We start from the raw sequence: 17,500 nt of genomic DNA, 5'->3' as shown, positions 1-17,500 counted from the left end.
ATATTGTTAAAAGTATTCATACATGCAAACGTGTGGGTAAAGACGTATGCCAGTCGTAGTATGAAATACTGACAGAGAGAGAGAGAGAGAGAGAGAGAGAGAGAGAGAGACTGTAATAAATTCGTTTGATACCTATTTTTAAATTTATGAAGAAACATATGTTTGTCAAATTCCTCATCAGTTTTAGAAAAAATTAACATAGTTTACTTCATCGTCAAGTCCTTTACGAACGCAAAAAAAAAAAAAATTATACAGAAACTCTTCATAACCATACCAATTATGAAAACCTGATAAATACAAATTGTAAATAAATTTTACATATAAAAAAATGTTTTAAGCGCTCTGTAAATGAATGTGTTTTTGTTATTCTTTTAATTTGCATCACGAAAATTATTATTAGTTTTTGGTTGTGTCGTAACACTGAATATGTTGCAAATAAAGCTTTTATCTGATTTTATTCCATTTCTGTGGAGCTATTATATATATCTCTCACTCTGTGAGATCTGTGGCTGTAGATTATAGATTTAGTGGCACAAATCATTTTTTCTAACTGTTGGATGTTGTGAAAAGTAGTAGACTACGTGGTTATTTATTTTTTTATTTCTATTTTAAATGTGCGGTTTCATTTCCCCCTTCAGTTTTCAAAAAGACGGCTATGTTGGGAACGCCTGCCCCAAGCAGTAAGATTGAGGTGTCTGCTTAAAAAAAGAAATAAATAAATAAACACATTTCCGAGTGCATTTCTGGAGACGTGGAACAATTCCTCCTCGAGGTAGGGGTTCCCCCAAAAAAGATAGCCACCTTTTTCGAAGCTGAAACTAAAATTGCACTGCGCACTGAAGCAGCTAAAAACAGAGAGGCATGTTGTCTGAAGAGAAAAAAAAAATCTTTAAAAATATTTATATATCTAAAAAAAAAAGTCATATCAACCGCCACATGCATTCTGCTTCCTCATCTGTGTCCGTGCATTAACGTCAGGTCCGGGCAACGTGAATAAATCAAGAGAAAAGGTGTGTAAGGACTGATTTTAATACTCATTATTATTATTATTATTACTCTTCTTCTTCCTGCATCTCTCGGTGGATTTGATTGGTGTTCTCTTTAATCGGTGTCCTAGCTGTAGTTGGCTATATACCTGACTTGTAGACTCGTAGGCCTATCCATATCTTCAAATGTTCGAGGAAGGAGCTTAAAAAAGGGGACTGCAGCCGTGACTCTGAGGTTCCCTGAGGGTTTCCAGATGTTTATGATGATGATGATGATGATGGTATCATGAATCCACAACTGTGAGGATCGAAGAGCTTCTCACAAACTGTTTGCGAAGCATCTTGTGTCTCCTGCCCCCGCGTACTCGAGTACTTTATCCATGGACTACAGGGTAAAGAATAGATCAAATTGAACCACAGGGTAAAGAATTGATCTAATTGAACCACAGGGTAAAGAATAGATCAAATTTCATTACGAATTTGAAATAAAAAACCTGAATCATGCACACCAAAGATGAGAGACATCTCGTAAATGTTAGGAGTGACTATCCAGGCTGAAGAAGAAGACATTTTTTTTTTATGTCTGAACTGTCAATTTCAGCGTCATCAACACTGAAGAGGATATCTGATCTCTCTCTCTCTCTCTCTCTCTCTCTCTCTCTCTCTCTCTCTCCCTGACCTTCGATTATTCCCACAGAGAAGATACGTGAAATCACTAAAGTGTTCTCAACCTTTTTTGTCCCATGCACCCTGTCACCATATGTCAGAATGCCATTTTCCAAACCCACCCTTTCCAAAATAGCTTGCATTATAAAAAGGTGCATTCTAAATAATATGCATAGCATACTGAAAGTCCTTGGTCACAATTCCCCCCTGAAACACTGAAAATTTCCCCTATACCCCCTGGATGAGAATCACTGCACTAAAACATATTTTCAATGCACACACATCAATACTGTTTTATGTAGTCTTCACAATTCAGGAGAGACGCGATGGTGATTTGGAGCAGTTTGGGATATAAGTCTCCCAGGTCCTAAAATTTGTGGTTTCATCATACACGAAATTTATTCCTGAGCTTTTAATAGGCAGGATGAGCCCGTCCCTATATCCGGGGAGAATTGACCAGATTTAGGGGGAGAGAGAATAACACAGCTGTGGTCCCCTAGAACTTGTATATACCTTTATCCCCATCACTTGCGATTTTCTCCCTAAGAAGTAGATGCCTTGAAAAAATAAAGTAATTCAAAAGCAAAAAAAAAAAAATCATTCATAATTGGTGTGAGGATCTTTCTGGTGTTCTTTTAACTCCTTGGAGGGAGAAATGCAATGGTTCTCAAGCAATGATTGTCGTAGTTGACTGAAGAAAAAATAAAAACAAAATACCTTGTTCCTCTGCATCGCTCTTCTTCTATTTGGAAAGAAAAAAAATGTGTATTAGTCCACAATGAAATAGTTTCACATCTTAGAACCTCGGTGTTACTTTTGCACTTCTAATTGGTGTTCCTTTTACGTTATCACTTAGAGAAGTGAAGACGACGTTTAATCCAGAACGACCTAACCTGTTAGTTTTCAAATGTCAAATCTCATTTGCATAAGCCTCTATATATATAATATATTTCTAGTCATACCTTTAGTCCAATCTGATTCAAGTTTTTCATGCCTGGCTAATTATTCTCCTGTGTATGCCTCTTGACTTTTTTTTTCGTTCAGAGAGCAGAAACATATTATATTCCTCTTTAGCAAATTACAGTTGTCTGCCACCAACAAATTCTTTGTGAAGATATTTCACTGCTAGGAAAGATACTACTTCAATTCAGTAGCAGAAACAGAGATTTTGGTTTATCTAGTTATTGATATTCGGTGTATGTCACGTGCAAGACGCTTTCCACAGCTTCAAGGAGAGGGTGTTTCAAGCATCAGAATTGAATGGCACGAGGGAAATCGTATTTGTTCGGTCAAATATAGTGACGAGAATTCTTTCGTTTCAAAGTTCAAAGCAACAATAGAAAATATTCACAGCACTGAAGAAATTTATTCAGACTTTGAAATCAGTAAAAACTATGGTAGCTTTCATGGTTGAAGTCAATGATTATGGAGCCATATCTCGTATTTCATATCACTGCATGTTGCAATATGTCATAATTTTCTAGAAGATAGTATTCATGTTATGAATAGCCTAGTAGATCTTGATAAAACACCTGTTTAAGGAAAATCTGTTACTGGTAGAGGAATGATGCACCTAAATTGGATAATAAACCTAACAAACAACACAGTGATCACAGAATACAAGATAGCTTCAAAGTTTAAACCAATGTGAATGAGAACGCTCTTGAGAATTATATTTCAAAATAGGGCTGAGAGTATTGTGAATTGCCTCTTGCACATCAAATCACTATATCTGAACTGCCTCCATTCATTTGTTCATTTGATAAACGGTTGATAATAATAAAAAGAATAATTCAGATTTGTCAGTGAATTTGGAGATATTGAATGAATAACTGAATGCGAAATCTTGATGAACCTGTAACCATATTCAACTGCTGTACAGTAAACAGAACATTTCTACACACTCGTCAATGCTCTGTCTCTCACTGTAATTCGATAGAAGCTTCTTAACCTTGCCTTCTGTCTGTCTGTCTGTCTGTCTGTCTGTCAGTCTGTCAGCTTCTGCCGGAGAAGCGATCTTACAGATCTTTTACCAGTCTCGTCTCTTATTTATTTATTTTTTCATCCTGCCATTGATAAAAGACAGTGACTAATTAATGTGGCATTTTGTGAATATAAGTAAGATGTCCAGGCATAAATTTCGTTTTACTGTCGAGAAGCTGAATTTTATTAATATATAAAGTGTATTCTCTTTATTTGTTTATATATTTTTTTCTCTTTATTGATTGGGTTAACTTATAAATTTGTTAAGTAAATAAATATTAACTTATCTATTCGCTAAAGTATTTTTATTGATTCATAATGCATTATAATACAAACCCTACAGCTAAACATTTTCAGCATTTAATCTCGAACATAAAATTAAATATGTTGTGTTGACTGACTTTAATTTTTTATTTTCGTTACTTTTCGATTTCTTTATTAATTTCCTCAATGGTGATAATATGCAAAAAAAAAATTATGTTACGTAATTTATCATTTCTATAGAAGAATGCGAAAATTACTCTGATAATTATTCAATTAAAGGTAATTAATATATATATATATATATATATATATATATATATATATATATATATATATATATATATTATATATATATATATATATATATATATATATATATATATATTTAAGTATTTATTTTGGCTCATTTGATTTATTTATTTACTTGCTTGCTTATTTATTTACATTTATCTATTTATTTATCCTTTCACTTATTTATTCATGAATAAACGAAAAAAGGACTTATTTTTAAGTGTGAACCTTAAATGGAAAGTAGAAAAAAAGGTAAAAAAAAAAACTCTACGTGAAATTGAAGAAAAATTCTATAAATGAACCGAAGGAAAAGGAAAAAGACATCACACTGACTGACATAAGACGACAAATCTGCAGATTTATTTTGCCAAGAACTTATAACGGACGTGAAGCCCAACTTCTTAATTAATACGGAGTTTGTCGTGGTATTAATTGTCGCGTGTCGCGTTATAATTTTCCCTTCCTATCAACTGTTTCTAATTTTAAGAAACGTTTGAATGCAAGCGAGAGATCACAAATTTGTTTTACCAAAGCTTATAATGAAAATTTATAGCAAATTTTGCTATCTTGTGGAGTTTATAGTATTAACGTAATTGTAACAATTTTCCTTTCCTATCAATCGTTCCAAATTTTAAGAAACGTTTGAATGCAAGCGAGAGATTACAAATCTGTTTTACCAAAACTGATAAAGATAACCAAACCAAACTTCTACTTGATTGTGCAGTTTATAGCATTAATTGAAACGTGTTTGTTATATATTTTTTTTCTTTCCTATCAATTCGTCCCAAGTTTGATGAACTGGCACAAGCCACTTTTTCCTCATCGTGAGAAAATTGTCTAGAAAAGATTCTGATATGATTCAGAGCTTCAGATTAGCTCTCATCTTTTGAGGACATTTTGCGGGAAAATCTGAAAACGCAGACAGCTCAAATTTTGATATGTCATGAAAGTAATTAAAATAGACACTTTCACTGGAAAACTCAAAAACTTTTACGATATGGGATGCACCTGCTTGTCAGAAAGGGGACGAATTGATCCTACTTTTACGAAAAGTTGGAATGCAAGACAGATAATGTTAGGCTTTGCATAACAGTACCAATCAATTGATCCTACTTTTGATAAAAGTTTTAATGCAAGACAGATATTGTTAGGCTTTGCATAACAGTACAAACCTTCAATTGATCTTACTTTTAATAAAAGTTGGAATGCAAGACAGATATTGCTAGGCATAGCATAACATTACATACTATATATTGATCCTACTTTTAAGAATATTGCTAGGCTTTGCATAGCAATACAAATCAATTTATCCTACTTTTAATAAAAGTTGGAATGCAAGACAGATATTGTTAGGCTTTGCATAACAGTACAATTCTTCAATTGATCTTACTTTTAATAAAAGTTGGAATGCAAGACAGATATTGCTAGGCTTTGCATAACAGTACATACCATAATTAACTGACTGATTTCTATGCAACTTAACCTATACGCAGTGCAAATGATGTTCCAAAACTATTATATATTCTTATAATTATGAGACTGACATCCTGTGTTATCTATATATTCTTGCACAACAATTACTGCTTACGAATTCATTAGCAAATAAAACTCAATTCTGTCATACTCTTGTTTACTTAGAGAAAAACATGCGAACTACACATTTCAAAAACACAACGATGCATATTCTAAACTGACCTACTAAATGCTCTCATAAGAAAAAATAAGCATATCTGTCAAAACTAAACTACAAATAAACATTTATAACTTACACTGGTAAAATTCACGTAAAAAATCCGCACCGTATTTCACTCAATTCTGCTTTTAAGTAACAAACATACAAATGTAACGTCATTGTAATTATTAGACATGCAAAACTAATACTACCAAGTTACAAATCAATGTACAGGTTTGTTTCTTGTATATATATATATATATATATATATATATATTATATATATATATATATATATGTATATATATATATATATATAATATATATATATATATATATATATATATATATATAATAATAATAATAATAATAATAATAATAATAATAAAATAAAAGGAGCCCCCATAAAAACCCCAAAATATAGAGAGAAATACTATATTTCAGAGACTGCTGCCTCTCTCTTCATCTACTTGAAGAGAGAAACAGCAGTCTCTGAAATATAGTATTTTCTCTCTATATTTTGGCGTTTTATGGGCTCGTTTTATTAGATGGAATTCTGTTGTAACAGAACATTTTTACCAGTCATATATATATATATATATATATATATATATATATATATATATATATATATATATATATGTCAAAATAAACATAAAATAGGAGATTTTGTAAACATTCACACCTAAAGGCAGTACATTTCAAATCTGAGAATCACAAAAACGTCAGTCTCTATAAATAACTCTGTCACTCATCCAATGAAAGCTCTCGTAACTTTCACAGACTATTAAAAAAAAATCCTGGAACATTCATTCCATTTTTTCTGTCACTTTCTCCAAACTGAAAGCCCTGCAACTTTCATCGTTCATTCTTGTTTCTCAAGACTTTTATCTGGGCCAAAAGATTTTCAGAAATCAAGTCAGAATATATTATATATATATATATATATATATATATATATATATATATATATATATATATATATATATATTTAAATCATTGAGTTATGAACTTTCACAAAATTATCTCAATAGAAAAACTTACACGATCATTTTTCACATAAATGAAATTATTTCAAAGTTACCAACAAAAGGAAAATCATTCCTACGTCTTAGTGGTTAGATGGATCATTGCTGAATAAACATTATCCTTTTTTAGAGCTTTCGTAATGCATAAAGTTAAGAATATCTTAGTCTAACCAGACCACTGAGTTGATTAATAGCTCTCCTAGTGGTGGCCAGATGGGTTAGACTTCAATTGACGTGGCTAGGAACCAATTGGTTACTTAGCAACGGGAAATGAATTTCTAATCACTAGAAATAAATTCCTCTGGGTCCTCATTGGCGGCAATGGGGATCGAACTCGGGTGACCAGATTGGTAGGCAAGTGCGTAACCCACCCGTCCATCGAGAAACTTCTAGTAATGCATAAAATCTATTAAATTTATTGGTACTTGGATCCCTTTTATGAAGTTATTTTGAAAGCGTAGTCGCCAAGTACAATAATTTTGCAGTGTGTCCATAAAGTCCCAGTACCATTCTGGTCAATAAATACTTGTAATGGTACTGGGACTTTGTGGACACCGTGTATAATTAATTGCTTATATATGAAAACGCGTAATTGCACAATCTGAACTACAATTCAATGTGGCTTCGATTGTCAAATTTTAAACGAGAAACCCAGAGTACACGCAAGAACTGTATAGAGCAGTGGTCCACAAAATATTTTGGCCCGTGCACCTTTTCCCTCTGTGTCAGAATGTCATAAACCACAACAACAACCGCCCCTGCGCCTCTCCGCCCCCAATAACCCCCTCCGTAACTCCAACAACCTCCTTGCGAAATTTGTCTGCCTCTAAAGGTGGATTCTGAATAATATGCATAAACACTTAAATCCTTATTTTTTCTTCCATATCATAAAAGAAATATTCTACCTTACCAAACTCATACTTAAAGGAGGAATAAGACTGGTGAATTCTAATTTGTTTACGAATATCTACTGAATTTCTTTAACTTAAAAAAAATAAAATAACTTGTTTATAACGAACACAAAGTTGCCAATAACTAACTATCTGAAGAATAACAAGAAAAACCTAATAACTAATAAAAAAAACACCATTTACATTTATATTCCCAATCTATTATGCCATTATAATATTTTTTAATATTGCTATATTCCTTTACCTATGGTTTTGATTCGTTACATATTAATCTTTGATCCATTTAGAATTTTTTTTACACTAATTTCTTTTCAATGCAACCTTACTAATGATGACATTGATTATTTTATATGAATGCACTGTTGTACAGGTTAAGGATATATATATATATATATATATATATATATAATATATATATATATATATATTATATATATATATATATTTATATATATATATATATATATATATATATATATAATATATATATATATATATATCAATATATATTCATATATATATATGCATATATATGATTTTTGTATAAGTGTGATAACTTAGCTCCAAAGCTGGGTCAGTAATTTTTTTTTTTTTTCATACCTTAGGTATGAAAGACATGCAAATTTGATGTTGATGAAGTATTGTTCAGAGAGTTTGCAGTAAACATTGGGGTTTTGCAAGGAAATATGGTTTCACCTTTGCCTTTTACCTTTATAATGTAAATAATGGAGTTTTTGCAAGGGGATATGACAAACATTTCACCCTTTGCCTTTTACCCTCATAGATGTCAACAGTGGGGTTTTGCAAGGGGATATGATTTTACCTTTGTCCTGTGGCCTCATAGATGTAAGCAGTGGGGTTTTACATTGGAATATTATTACACCTTTACCTTTTGCCTTTCTTATAGATAATATAAGAAAATAAGTGGAAGATGGATGAGAAGGCTGATACTGGAGTAGTAATTTCAGAAATTGCTCAGACTTTGTTTTAGGATGATGCAACTGTTTTAACATATAAAACAGTGCTAGACTTACAAAGCTTTCCATTCCTAAAAGCTATGTCAAATATGGGATTTAAAATAAATTCATACATCGACAAAAACAGAACTAAACAATGAGAACAGACTATCCACAAAAGGATACGATAACATTAGAAGGAGGAAGGGTGAACTAGTTTGAATCTTTCAAATATTTGGAACATTGATCTCCAGCAAAGGTTCACTCGAGTTGGAATGTAGTGAAAGAATAAAACTAATTAAGTTGTCAAAACTAGAAAAACAAAAATTATTCTTTTCAGTGTTTCAATTACACTTTCTTTGATTAATAAATGCAATTAAATGGATGCTCTTTTTGGTAAACCTGTATATCACATAATACATGATTAATGATTAGCTTTTATGAAAGTTTCAGGGTGAAATATTATTCAAATTCTTTAGACAGAGGGCTTATTTTCTTTTTTTCTATTAAACAAGCAAACCTCAGCTCCCATTTTCTTCTGGAACCATAAGCATTCCATATGGCGATAGTTTATGTTCAAGAAATACTGAGAGTCAAATTCACTTAAAATTTCTCTCCATCCTTCGTGGGAGATTTCTACTTTCCAACCAGCTGACTGACTAATATATAACTTATTTTCATACTTTCCTATGGATCACATCACGTTCTAAGTCACTGTTAATTTCTGAGATGATATTTAATCAATTATTTGATATTTGAAACAGTTATCTGGCGAGACAAGAATTACTGTGATCCATAAGGTAACTTTAGTCTGTCTTTTAGGAGTTTTGGTAAGACAATTGTTATTCCAATACGATTGCTGCTAAAGTTCACAGACTTCATGTCATATCCTATTATTCATATGACAAATACATTCAATAGGGAAATGTCAGTTTGACAATGAGAAGGCTTTGGGGAAGAGAGTTGTTTGATACAAATCATTAATCCTTTGACAATGGACAAAATCCTGTATCGATTCTGTTCGATGCAAAACAGAAGTTTAACTTCTCTGAATGTTATGGCGATTTGCATATGTGCATGGGCACTGTGAAATATTTCGATTCAGTGGTAAATTGTGATTATTCGAATTATCACACAGCTTTAATTGTGGCGTAGGCCTGACGTCACTTGGGAGATAAATTCAAGTTTCGTTATACTTGATACTTGGCTTTTTCGTGATATATATATGTATATATTATATATATATATATATATATATATATATATATATATATATATAATATATATGTATGTATATATATATATATATATATATATATATATATATATATCTATATATATGTGTGTGTGTGTGTGTGTGTGTGTGTGTGTGTGTGTGTGTGTGTGTGTGTAGCCAGATTGGAGAAGTTGGTGGATTTTTATTTGGATTTCTTAGACAAGTTGATTTGAATTATTTGTAGAAAGGTATAGCCTTGAATACTCAGCCCAGACGTGATCTTCATGTAGAATAACTACTTCATCATTAATCATTTTTATGCGTATGTGTGTGTTCATTTTTGTGCTTCTTTACCCATAACCCAAGAAACAAATTCTTCATAGACGCACTTGAAAAAAAAAACAATCTAGTTATGTATTTTACTGAATCGTCCAACCACTCCTGGAGTCTTTCAAAGGACAATCGAGTAAAAGCGAAGTGTTGGAGCTAAAACTGATCTCAGTTACAAATAAAACGCTTTCAACTGACAAGGCTTTGGTCCACCGAAATATAATAAACCGGTTGAAGATGTAGACGGAAGTTATGTAATTGAGCCATTAAGCACGAAAGAAGAGAGAGAGAGAGAGAGAGAGGAGAGAGAGAGATAGAGAGAGAGAGAGAGAGAGAGAGAGAGAGAGAGAGAGAGATTATCATATTACATATGAGCCATGGATTAAAGTTAGCATTGTGGAAATATAGTAGTCAGATCATTTGTATTATTGTTTGACGAGGAAAAACTACTGCAAATATGTTTATGTCCGTAATGCTCCATGAAATATATATGTAAACATATATATATATATATATATATATATATATATATATATATATATATATATATATATATATATATATATATGTATACATATATATATAAATATATAACTATCTATCCTATATATATCTATATATATATATATATATATATATATATATCTATATATATATATATATATATATATAATATACATATTCGTCCTCGAGTACTAACTGTGACGGTCACTCGCCTGGTAGCCGGATATAGCACTAAGCATATAGATTTGATTGTTTTATTATTGCCCCTTATTCTGTAACGTTACATCTTACTATAACGGGCGTTATGTCTGTCCGTCCGTCTGTCATTCAATATCGGCCAAACGGCTGGTCCGATGGGCATGAAACTTGACAGGGTTGTAGTGGGGACCTCTAACATGGTTTATAATAGAGTTTCATCCTACCTTCCCCTGCCCCTCCGAAGGGGGTGGGGGGGAGAAGGGCTTCACTGAAACGGGGCTGGTTCTGCCCGTATACTTAGTTACTTTACAAATTTATCATACATAATTGCTGTATATGTATGTTTTCTAGTATACATTATCAACAACATACTGGCGGTAGCTTTGGGGTTCGTAACTATTATAGGTATTACTATGGGAAAGTATTATATGCATTGCAGATAGATGTATATACAACTTGCCATTTTTAAACGCAAACCAATGGTCTAGTGACATTATCTAAGTGTAAACTTGACGAAAGTGTACAGAACTGACCTATAATGGCATTATCAATTGACATGGTACCTCGTTTTGAGGTCAAGGAAATCACGTGCTAACTGACTTTTATGTCAGGGAAAATGCCTTCGTATATTGGAACTTCTTCAGACGTTCAGTCGAAGATGCAGTGCATTACTAAGCTAATACAATTCACCCTGCATCTTAATCGTTTACTTAAATTTGAATTTGTTTAGTTATTAATCTATTTTTCTTTTCTCTAATAACTAATCTCCTCTTTCTGTTTTTCCCATTACCTTCTGTTACTTCTTTCGAATGAACACCGTAATATTCTTTGGAAGCTTGAATTTCAAGTCAGTAGCCATAATAATAATAATAATAATAATAATAATAATAATAATAATAATAATAATAATAATAATAATAATAATAATAATAATAAAATAAACTCTCTATCACGAGAGCATATATAATGTTCTAAAGGGTCCACAATAACACAAAGTGCAAAAAGTCCGTGCACAATTCTGAAGACTCCACAGAAAGCTTTCGAACCCTTCCCTGGGTTCATCTTCAGTTCAAAAAAAAAAAAAAAAAAAGATGAACCCAGGGAAGGGTTCGAAAGCTTTCTGTGGAGTCTTCAGAATTGTGCACGGACTTTTTTCACTTTGTGTTATTGTGGACCCTTTAGAACAAAATAATATAATAATAATAATAATAATAATAATAATAATAATAATAATAATAATAATAATAATAATAATAATAATAATAATAATCCTTGAAAGCTTGCATTTCGAGTCAACGGCCCCTTCCGTAGGCTTGTTCCAAATGAATAGGTTCATCTTCTGAATGAGGATGTTATTAATTTTAACTTAAATGTTGGAGGTGAAATGTTTACTAGAACATGCTGTGAAGCTGATGATAGCTCTTCTTTAGGGAGGGGAGGAAGTAATGATATATTGATCGGATTCGTTTGGCCTTTGTTTGTAACCTAGAATTCTAAAAAGAATAAAAACAGTGGGTTCTCGCAAGCAAATAATGTGGTTGTGTATAAAATCTTACGAAACAATTAAAGGGGTAGTGTCTTTATATATATATATTATATATATATATATATATATATATATATATATATATCTATATATGGTAAATATGCGGTGTGTGATCTAACAATAGAGAGAGAGAGAGAGAGAGAGACTGCGTGAGAGAAACCAAATCCTTAATAACTGCATGCATGTATGGTCAAGCATTAAATTGTTATTTCGACTGTCCCATACGTAACTTATTTTATGTGCGCGAGCATCACCTTGTTAAGTCTGCATGCTATGCTTGTAAACCCTGCTTCGTAATATATTGAGCTCTCTACAAGACGCGCTGATAATAACATTCAGTTTAAAAAGAAATTTAGAATAAAATATATATATATATATATAATATATATATATATATATATATATATATATATATATATATATATATATATATATATATATATATATATATATATTTATATATATATATATCGTGAATGGTAGATACGAACTGCTACAACGACCAAAGACCAATGACTAAGACTGTTACTGATACTGATGTGAAAAAAGAAATGCAATAAATAATAAATAAGAAGAAAAATAAATAAAAGACTAAACTATTCATTTAACCCAAAATATCCGGATTATATAGCGACGATAATTACGCCGAGTGTCTCCGTCAATGGCAAAAGGTTTTCCCTGACTACTACTACTATTACTCTTATTGACGCCTTTCTCCACCCGAGTTTGTCCTTATCTACCACTACTACGGCCCTTGTCCCCAAAAGTTTCGCCCACCCAACCAATGGTTTCCCTATCTTCTACTACTACCCTTCTCTCAGTAGTTTTCTCTATCTACTACTATTGCCCCTATCCCAGTAGTTTTCTCTATTTTCTTCTGCTATTTCATTCTCCCAAAAGTTTTCCCTATCTACTACTAGTATTGCGTTCCTCCCAAAAGTTTTCCATATTTATTACTATTGCGTTTCTCTCAAAAGTTTTCCCTATCTTTTTCTCTCATTAGTTTTCCCTATCTACTTCTATTTCATTCTCCCAAAAGTTTTCCCTATCTTCTTCTACTGACCTTCTTCCAGTAGTTTTCCAAATATCTACTGCTTACTGGCCATTTCCTTTCCTCCCAAAAGTTTTTATTCCCCTTTCTTCTAACTTGGTGCAACTCAGCCCCAAAAAGTTTCCCCCTACATCTCCTACTACTACTTCCCTTCACACAAAAGCTTTCCCTATCTCCTACCACTATTTCCCTTCACACAAAAGCTTTCACTATATTCTGCTGCTATTTCCCTTCACACAAAAGCTGTCCCTATCTACTACTACTATTGACCTTCCCTCAATTTTTTCCCTGTCTACTATATTACCTATCTCCAAAACTTTTTTTTTATCTTCTACTACTACTGCCCTTCCTCAAAAAGTTCTCGCTATCTACTACTACTGTCCTTCCTACAAAAGTTTTCCCTTCACTCAAAAGGTTTCCCGATCTGCAACTACTTCCCTTCCACCGCCACCTTCCCCATAATTTTCTCTCACAGCCAATTTTCATCAACACCAAAAATACTTTCGCGAACATCGAAATGGTGTCCATGTTATTCCCCTCGTCTTCCTCCACACTTCGGCCTTCCTAAGGGCCCCTTCTGCTCCTCCAACCTCCTCCTCCTCCTCGTCTCCCTCCACTCTTCGGCCTTCCTAAGGACCCCTTCTGCTGCTCCTCCTCCTCGTCTTCCTTCACTCTTCAGCCTTCCTAAGGGCCCCTACTTCTCCTCCAACCTCCTCCTCCTCCTCTTCTCCCTCCTCCACTCTTCTTGGTTCCTTCCTAATCTTGGGCCCTTCCTTCCCCTTCTGCCTCCTCCTCCTTCCTCGTCTTCCTTCACTCTTCAGCCTTCCTAAGGGCCCCTACTTCTCCTCCTTTCACCGTCGTGGATTCTGAAGGCAAAGAAGATTTGCCCGAAGTCCCCACTTTTTGTATGTGTCTCGGTCCAAGCAACCAGGCTACGACCCTCTCTCCCCCCAACCCCCCAACAGGTGTGCCCGGAAGCGGTGCCCGAGGAGGCAAGGCAGGAAAGGGCGCCGGAGGGGGGGTAGGACGGTATGGGTACCGAGGCATCAACAACGTCGGCAGCTATGAGATGACATGGGAAGGTGAGCAGCAGGTTCTTTAAAGGTCTTCACTGGGTCATTCCAGACTTTATATTATAAATACTCCAGCTCTTCACTAGGTCATTCCAGGCTTCATATTATAAACACACCAGGTCTTCACAGTCATTCCAGAGTTCATATCATAAACACACCAGCTCTTCACATAGTCATTCCAGGCTTCATATTATAAACATATCAGCTCTTCATTGTGTCATTCCAGACTTCATATTATAAGCACACCAGGTCTCCCATGAGTCATTCCAGACTTTAAATTATAAACACACCAGCTCTTCACATAGTCATTCCAGGCTTCATATTATAAGCACACCGGTTCTTCACTAGTTATTCCAGACTTCATATTATAAGCACACCAGGTCTTCCCATAGTCATTCCAGACTTCATATTATAAGCACACCAGGTCTTCACTGAGTCATTCCAAACTTCATATTATTTATAAGCACACCAGGTCTTCACTGAGTCATTCCATACTTCATATACTACACGCTCAGTTCATATACTTTCATAAGTCTCATACTGGAAGAATCATAAGCAATAAATGCACAGCACAAAGTTATTGATGATGCGTCACTCAAAAAACATATAGAATTTTCACATCTAAGTTCATAGCTTGACATAGAAGTATTCTTTGACATATAATTCTATTACAAATGCACACGCATTTACGCGTACACACACACACGCGCGCGCGCACACACACACACACACACACACACACACACACACATATATATATATATATATATATATATATATATATATATATATATATATATATATATATATATATATATATATATATTATAATATATGGCATACGCCGTATAGTAAATATATAGTTTTAGAAATATATATACCTTGTTTGTGCTGACATGTTCATAGATGCGTACAGCTATACAAACTTTCATTGAGTTTTTGAAAATATTTTTTAGACTTTGTTTTTCTATATAATTCTGAGTGTTGCCACTACACACAACATTTAAAATCCATACATTTACACAGAATTTCTTTCGAAATTTCCGTAAACTATATATTGACATATGGCACTTCATATGAGATTGATTAATTGCTTGAAATTTATCATGTAAGAGAAAGTCTTGTAATGATGGCTATTGTTAGAGACTACAAAGTTTGTACAGATCTTTAAGGTTTTCTCTTTTTTCATTACTGAAAAATATACATGTAAATATTCGCATTAAAAAATCCAACAATCATCTGAGGAAAACCACACAATTTTGTACTTTGCCACTGTAGATTTTACCCCCCTACATGTAAACATTCATTAAATCATTTTTTATGATGATTGAGTATTCAGTTTTATCTCATGCTCATTCATTATAGCAACAGCTTAAGTGAAGCACAATCTAAACTAAACATAAGCCTGGAACAATCATCTAACTCAAAGCACAACACAGACTAAATAGAAGCCTTGGAACAATCACCTAAATCAAATACTATGTTGATAGGACTCATAGATACAGCTTAAGGGAACTACAATCCACACTGAATATAAGAATCACCTAACTCAAATATGTTGATAGGACTCAAACATACAGCTTAAGGGAAGCACAACCCACGCTAAATATAAGCCTTGTAACACTCATCTAACTTAATTTTACAGATAGGACTCAAGCATACAGCTTAAGGGAAGCACAACTCACACTAAATATAAGCCTTGAAAAAATTAGCTCACTGAAACATATATGAACACATCTCTTAATGACATTTTTTCTTTCAGAATGATATACAGAGCGTAGAATGAGATATTTTTGAATTTTTAGCCAAACTAATCTTTAAACGTTAACATGGATTAATCTGTACTTCTTGTATTCCAGATATCGTTTTAGCAATACAGTTATCTGCCATGTGTTTTGGGGCATTACTGGCCCTGTGCATCGTGGCCTGCTGTGCTTATAAGATATGTGGCCCGGCAGAGGAAGAGGACTGGGCCTCCAGATACTCCGTTCTGAAACCTCCCCCACGCCTTCCTCCAGAGCTCCTCAGGGAAATCTACACTCTCCCATCCACAACCTCTGAGACTCCCGTAACCCGTTCAACTTCACAAAAGTACACAACGAAATCCACCCCAGTCACTCCCGCTCACCGCACGAGATCCCTAGGGGCCAGCTCAACCATCAACTTCGTGGAGGGCGGTCCACGCGTGACTTCCGTCGGTACAGATCCCATGCCCAACAACATACGACCTGCAGCGAGCCTAGGAAACTTGCCAAACGGTGGACCTGGAAGCTCATCGGCAGGAGAAATCACTCCAGCCCCACCCAGGCGCCACGACTCTGACCACAGGCACCGATCGTCTGGACACAGGGGCCACTCTTCTGGAAGCAAGTCTCCCAAGATCCTGAATCTTGGATGTATGCTGGATGGAAGACCAAGACTTCTGACACTTTCTGCGGTATCATCGGCCCGTGCAGCCAAAGAGGCTGCTGGAAGAGGAGCAGCCAATAGATTAGCAGCTCATGACCAGCACGATTCCACTCTGGATTTAGCTCGGGCGGCTGCATCCGCAATTCCAAGCCTTTCGCGTAGGTCGTACTCTGAGTCGTATAGTAGATCCTACTCCGATTCGTATAGAAGATCTTGCTCAGACTCATACGGTAGGTCCTGCACTGATGCATACAGCAGGTCCTGCTCCGACACACACACAGCAGTCGTCTAGTTTTTCAGCTGAATTGCTACAATTACAGACAGGGAATGTCAGGGCAAAAAAAAAAAAAAACTATTATGCAACGTTATTTTGAGATAGGAAATAGGAACACTGTATGAGTTGGTTAACTGAAAAG

The 17,500-nt window shown here is 34.1% G+C and overlaps 1 protein-coding gene across 1 annotated transcript in view; it reads left to right on the top strand.

Moving 5' to 3' along the window:
• LOC135201096 (uncharacterized) overlaps positions 1-17,500 on the top strand; it is a 36,364-nt gene that overhangs the window by 17,302 nt on the left and 1,562 nt on the right. The window contains exons 2-3 of the mRNA XM_064229990.1: positions 14,568-14,684; positions 16,535-17,500. The exon at positions 16,535-17,500 is cut by the window's right edge and continues 1,562 nt beyond it. Coding sequence (XP_064086060.1) covers positions 14,568-14,684; positions 16,535-17,376 — 959 coding nt within the window. The 3' untranslated portion in view covers positions 17,377-17,500. The remainder of the gene's footprint in view (positions 1-14,567; positions 14,685-16,534) is intronic.

The sequence above is a fragment of the Macrobrachium nipponense genome, chromosome 27, assembly GCF_015104395.2.
Source record: "Macrobrachium nipponense isolate FS-2020 chromosome 27, ASM1510439v2, whole genome shotgun sequence".
Classification (NCBI taxonomy): domain Eukaryota; kingdom Metazoa; phylum Arthropoda; class Malacostraca; order Decapoda; family Palaemonidae; genus Macrobrachium; species Macrobrachium nipponense.
Note: the sequence above shows the minus strand (reverse complement) of the source record. Positions and strands in the feature narration are given on the sequence as shown.